The 5,899-nt window shown below is 33.0% G+C and overlaps 1 protein-coding gene across 1 annotated transcript; it reads right to left on the bottom strand.

The window, feature by feature from the left end:
• Nucleotides 1–1,156: 1,156 nt before the first annotated feature.
• Nucleotides 1,157–3,281, bottom strand: LOC108456012 (transcription factor TCP20-like). The gene is made up of 2 exons (XM_017754603.2): nucleotides 1,527–3,281; nucleotides 1,157–1,422 (listed from the first exon to the last, which is right to left on the bottom strand). The coding sequence occupies exon 1, from the start codon at nucleotides 2,635–2,637 to the stop codon at nucleotides 1,741–1,743; it is 897 nt and encodes a 298-aa protein (XP_017610092.1). The 5' UTR covers nucleotides 2,638–3,281; the 3' UTR covers nucleotides 1,157–1,422; nucleotides 1,527–1,740.
• Between the last annotated feature and the right edge of the window lie 2,618 nt (nucleotides 3,282–5,899).

Genomic DNA, 5,899 nt, shown 5'->3' with positions numbered 1-5,899 from the left:
ATGTCACTGAGGATTTACACAACTGATTGACAGTGATGGCTACATTGAAACTTACAAGGACTGAAAACCATGCTTTATGCTGTGGAACAACGAAATCTAAGCCTGAAAATGCTGAAACAGATGTGTAAATGGTGAATTAACACCAACCCAAATTTAAGTGTTGTTTTGAGTATAAGCAAATAATTCATTTCCAGTCATTTGGAACACAGTTCTACTCAAATTAGCATCCCCACCAACACATCCTGTTTTTTGTTAACTGAAACTGACACCTTAAAGAAACATTAAGTGAAACAATTAAAAGAGGTTGAGATGCTGTATGAATAAAGGGGCCTTTTGGATCCTTGTAGTCTAAAACAAGGAGGGTGAGCAAAATAATACTTACAACTAAATAGTCAACTTGAAAGGCTGCTATTAGGAGTAATCAGCAACAATAAATGCAGTACAGTAAATACAACAGGCAGATACTGTACTAAAAAACAGAATATGAGGTTAAAAACTTCAGTGCCAAATACAGAAATGGTGGATGACAAAGTCAACCTGAACTGTCAATTTCAACACCCCAAGTCCAAAACTGCAAGGACCACATTGATTTTATCTCATAGACATTGATTTCTTAGCACTATTTTAGTGGATATTTGTTCCATAAAACTTTCAGAAAGTATTTTATGGAAAATATATATACATATATCAGATTTGTCAACTTAACTTTTGTGCTTGAGTCCATTAAATTTCACAATGAAGCATAAAAAATTGTTATAGTAATAGAATATTCATAATAAATCTTCACTGCTAGGAAAATGGTAATGGGAAGAATATTAAAACCACCATAGCAGTGAACACAAACCTAATCGGAACTTTGCTACTAATCGAACACTTGATTGTGATGAAATAGCAAGATTTTAAAACAAAATTCTAAAACTGCTAATAGCCTTGCAAAAGATCAAACAGAGAAAAAGGATAAGCAATTAATGAACTAGCTAAAGTAGCCTTATATTCATGCAGCGGTGGATACAAATTCCATATAAAGAAAATTAATCCTAGTGATGAAAATTTAGGAATAATAAAGTGAGAAAATATATGGGATTTTTATATCAGAGTTTTCCAAACAAGATAAGATGAGGGAAAAGGAAAGGAGTATGAGTGTTAGGCAGAGGTATTCAACAATTGGCCATTTGTGTGCAAACAATATATTCTTTTGGAGCAATTCTTAGTTGATCCAACATGAAAATGGACATGTATGACTGTAAATTTCTATGTTTAATTTTTCACAAACAAATCCATTGCCAATCCATCCAGACCTAGAGAAGAAGAAGAAGAAGAAGAAAAAGTAATTAAATCTTCCTTACAACACAATCAACAAACCTTTGAATCAAGAAATAAGTTAAGCCCAAAACCAAGCTACTAGGCTGTGCAAAGCTCCACCTGCACATTCCACACCAGAAAAGAAAAAAAGAAAGAGAAGATTAATAATTCTCTGAAGAGGTTTGAGGATGCAAGCTCAATAGATGCAAGAAACACGAAAGCACCTGTGTAATGGAAACTTGGGTGATGCAGTGCAGAGAGAAGGGGGCAAAACTAAAGTCCATTCTGTCCCTGTAGAATTCCGAGAGGCTAAGAATACATTTTTCTCACTCTTTTTTTCTTCTTTTTTTTTTTTTCAATTATACAATACTGAAACCATTACAAGAAAGAAAGCCATCCTCTCTTAGGAATGCTAATATGTACCCAAAGTTCATAACTTTAGTGGCCTGATCCTTGGGAATCATCCTTAGCAGGGGGGTTTTGCAGATTCTGCTGTTGCTGGAGCACCCTAGCCTGCCCCATTTGTTGATAAATTTGGCTTAAGGCTTGATGATTTAGAACCCCAATATGACCATCTTGAGACAACCCAAGTTCCAAACCAGGGAGCTGCTGGTTAGCCGCACCCAAGATTGAGGTGAAGCTCATCTGACCAATATTAGTAGCTGGCAAATCAAAACCAGGAATCCCGATTTTTTGCAGATAAATAGAACTTTCAGTGCCTAAATTGGTTGTAGATGGACCAGATGATGTCTGAAACCCATAACTACTGACTGAGGGCCATAACCCTGTTGCTACATGATGGGGTCTCCCCAAATTGTTGGCACCAACCGTTGCCCAACTGGTCCTACTGCTTCCAGACCCTATACTGGACCCCCCTAAATCTTCCATCTTTTGGTGCAATCCAGCTGATAGAGAGGCCCCCTGATGAGAAACTGAGCCTCCAGCTGCTGCCAAAGCTGAAGCTGGTATGGTTCCGCTCCCCGTGGCGGCTATTACTGATGGTTCAGCTTGTTGTAACAACCACTGTATGGTTTCCCCATCAGATTTGTGTCCCAATTCTCTGGTCAACTGAAAGATTCTAGCTGCACATAAAGCAGGCATCCTTATTCTTCTACCTCTCCCTTCAACTTTGGTGTGCCTGTCTTTATTAGAACTTCTCTTCGGAGCCAACTGTTGTTTCTTCCCTTCTTCTTTACTTGCAACAATCCGGAAACCCTTGCTTTCACCTGCTTTGTTCTCTCCCATGCTTTGATGAGGCCGTTGTTGGGGTTGTGGTGGCAAGCTCAAGAAGTTGGATACTTCAGCTGGTGGCTGCTTGGAGCCCTTGGGATCCATGAACAGGTAAAGGGGTGGTAAGGTGGGGGCAAAGCAAATTAAAGCCAAAAAACAAAGTTTCTTAGATTGAAGAAGGTGACCTGAAAAGTCCTACACTTTCATGAGTTTTTCACTGTTTTTGGCAAGGAATGTGAAAGACAAACTAGTAATATAATATTGAAATCCCAAAGCACAACCCCAAAATGTCAAAAATTTTATCTTGGTTTTACAACATGTCTTTCTACTTTCTCTCACTGTCCTTTCTTACTCTTTTTTCTTACAGTAGTGAACGGGTTTTGACTAATACTTCTGATACGATAGTAACTTTAACTGCCAATTCAGCACAACATCCCCATTTCCATAGATTGATGGCTAATTCTCTTAGCTTTCTCTTCACTTCACCTTTACCTTTTACATGCTACAATATTATTTCAGCAGGCATCATACTAATGGTTCCATCTCTTGTAAGGGACTCAATTGTCCAGGTGGATCAATCACCTTTTTACAACTGGCAACTTGGTTTGTATCGGTTGCTTGCTTCTAACCCACTCTAGGCCAATCTTTCTGATATGCGTCATAAAAAGTTTTATAGAGAAAATTAATCATGGGACGACGTAACCCCCCCTAATTTGATAGGTTTCAAGTTTTAACCCATCTGATTTTGTTGGGGCGGATTTTTCTTATAAAAATCAAATTTGAGATGGAGCGAGGGAACAAAATTCTTCTGTGCCCCTCCAACAATTTATCACCACGTGGATTAGTAAATTGTGGGTTGAGACTTGCATTAACTTTTTTTATGCATTGTATTTCCCGTTACCGTTACTTCTCCTTCACAAAACCCATAGAGGTGGCTTTGTTGTTCTTTAGAATGTGAAATTGATTTGGAGAGTTACTAGAGGTTCCTGCTGACCTCTTCTTGACCTTCCATCATCCTCGTCATTTCTCTTCCACAAAACCCATTAAAGTTAACAATTGAATCTTGAATAATTTGAAAATATAAAAATATAGACCGAACCTGGAAAGAAAAATTGAAGTGAAGAGAAATCACAACTTATTATAATTGTTAAATCAAATTTTCAAGTTGTGAAATGAATTCCTTATTAAGCAAAAGTCAATTTCTTGGACTGCTGTAATATAGAACTGTTTTTGACTTTGTAAACATGTAGAGGAATGTTTCCTCGAAATCAAGTGGTAGTAGAGAAGAACTAAATATGTAACCAAAGAATAAAATTCATCACTTATTGAAGAGGGTTGCAGCATAACAACTCTTTTAGAGATGAACAATCAAGAAACATGGAACATTTTTCAAAACCCATTCCTAATTCCAAATATCTCAAGGCAGCACAACAATTACTTCATGAATTTGTTAATGTTTGAATGGGTCTAAAGCAGTGTAATGGAAAGAAAAGCAAAAGCTCTAAAGACAATTGGGTGAAGAGTTCCGACGAGGATGAAGGAAGATTACGAAGAGGTGTTCTCATCGGCAACTCTCCAAATCAGATTTCACGTTTTGAAAGACAAAAACTACAAAGCAGCATCCATGGGTTTTATGAAGGAGAGGTAGACGGTGAAGGGCAGGAGAAGTAACGGTAACGGGAAATACAAGACATATAATTCACACAAATTTCTGCCCACAATTTACTAATCCACGTGGCAACAAATTATTGGAAGGATGCAGGCAGAAGAATTTTATTTGGAGCGAGATGAGTTTTTAATTAAAAATTTAAAGTTGGAGTGCAGTTTTAATCAAACCTTCATGGGCTTGAAGTTAATATATATAAATAAATATTATAAGTTGTTAGGTTCCAGTTGAAATAAAAGTATAATATTTTGATTGTGGATTTGTAGTAATTCCTTATACAATTAAAGATTAATTTTAAATTGATCAAATAATATTTTTAATTTTATGCTTACCTTATAAGTGAAATTTTTCATTATTTTCATAAGCTGTTTAAAGTTTTTGTTGGAAGACATTTATATTATTTATATATAATAATACATTATATGAAAAAGAAATAATAATATTTCTATTCGTCTGAAAATAACCTAGAACTATAATATATTTTTATTTTACTTTTCAGTCTAAAAGGTTTTTATAAACATCATCATAGGATTATTTTTTAATTTACGAATAAATTAATAAATTAATAAAATAAAATAAAATACATACTTAAGTTTTGATTCTCAATAGAAATTTTTATCAATCTAAAAGGTTTTTTTTAAAATTTATAAATAAATTAATAAAATAAAAATATACATACTTAAGTATTGATAACATCCCCAATAGTATTTATTTTACAAAAAAATAATAAGATAAAAGATGCATACTTTTAGATATAATTTAAACAATTAAAAAGTTAGTTTTAATCTCAAATTTATCTCATAAATAAGTGACAATTTATTGACTATTTTTATTCAAAAGTTAATTTTAATCTCATATTGACTAGAGAATACTCTCATAGCTCACTTCTTCATTATTTTAATTAAAATTAATTTTAATTCCTTAAAAGTTAATTTTAATTCGCATTGACTAGAGAACACTCTCATGCTCACACTTGTCCTAGAAATAAATTCTAATTTCTTCACTATTTCTATTAAAAAGTTTATTCTAATCCTACATTGACTACAAAACACTCTCATACCTAAAAATGTCTTATATTAAGTTATTTACATTAAGTACCAATTTCTTCACTATTTTCACAAGTTCTTTACAATTTCTTCCTTGAGGAAATTCATGAGAGGGAGCTTGTAGTTTAAAGCTATCTATATATTATTTATATGAAAGGTTATGATTCTAATACAATACTTATACAAAGATTTTGCAAATAAATGGTAGTGATTCCAATACAATGCACTTAGTCACCAAAAGTCAACAAATGCTTATATGCAAATATTTTATATATAAAAATATGAATTAATTAAATCTTAATATATGCACTAAATTATAGCATGTTGAAATATTTTATATATAAAAATATGAATTAATTAAATATATCTTTTAATTTAAATAAATAAACTCGTACATTTATATAATTACAAATTTACACTATTATTAATTAAAGGTGCATTAGTTTTTTTTAATTATAATCAAAATTACCATCTACACATATTAAATTATTAAATTTTTCTTATTAAATAACTTATTTGTAAAAGTCGATTATTTTTATTGACCAAAATTTAAGGAAAGATAGGATTAAATTGAATGGATTGACGAATTTTCCTGCTCCACCAGGGAAGTTCAGAAATCTTAGTGGCTAAATTGCGATTAGTTGGGTCTCAATTA

The sequence above is a fragment of the Gossypium arboreum genome, chromosome 9 (assembly GCF_025698485.1).
Source record: "Gossypium arboreum isolate Shixiya-1 chromosome 9, ASM2569848v2, whole genome shotgun sequence".
In the NCBI taxonomy this organism is placed as follows: domain Eukaryota; kingdom Viridiplantae; phylum Streptophyta; class Magnoliopsida; order Malvales; family Malvaceae; genus Gossypium; species Gossypium arboreum.
This window is presented reverse-complemented; position numbering and strand designations above follow the sequence as displayed.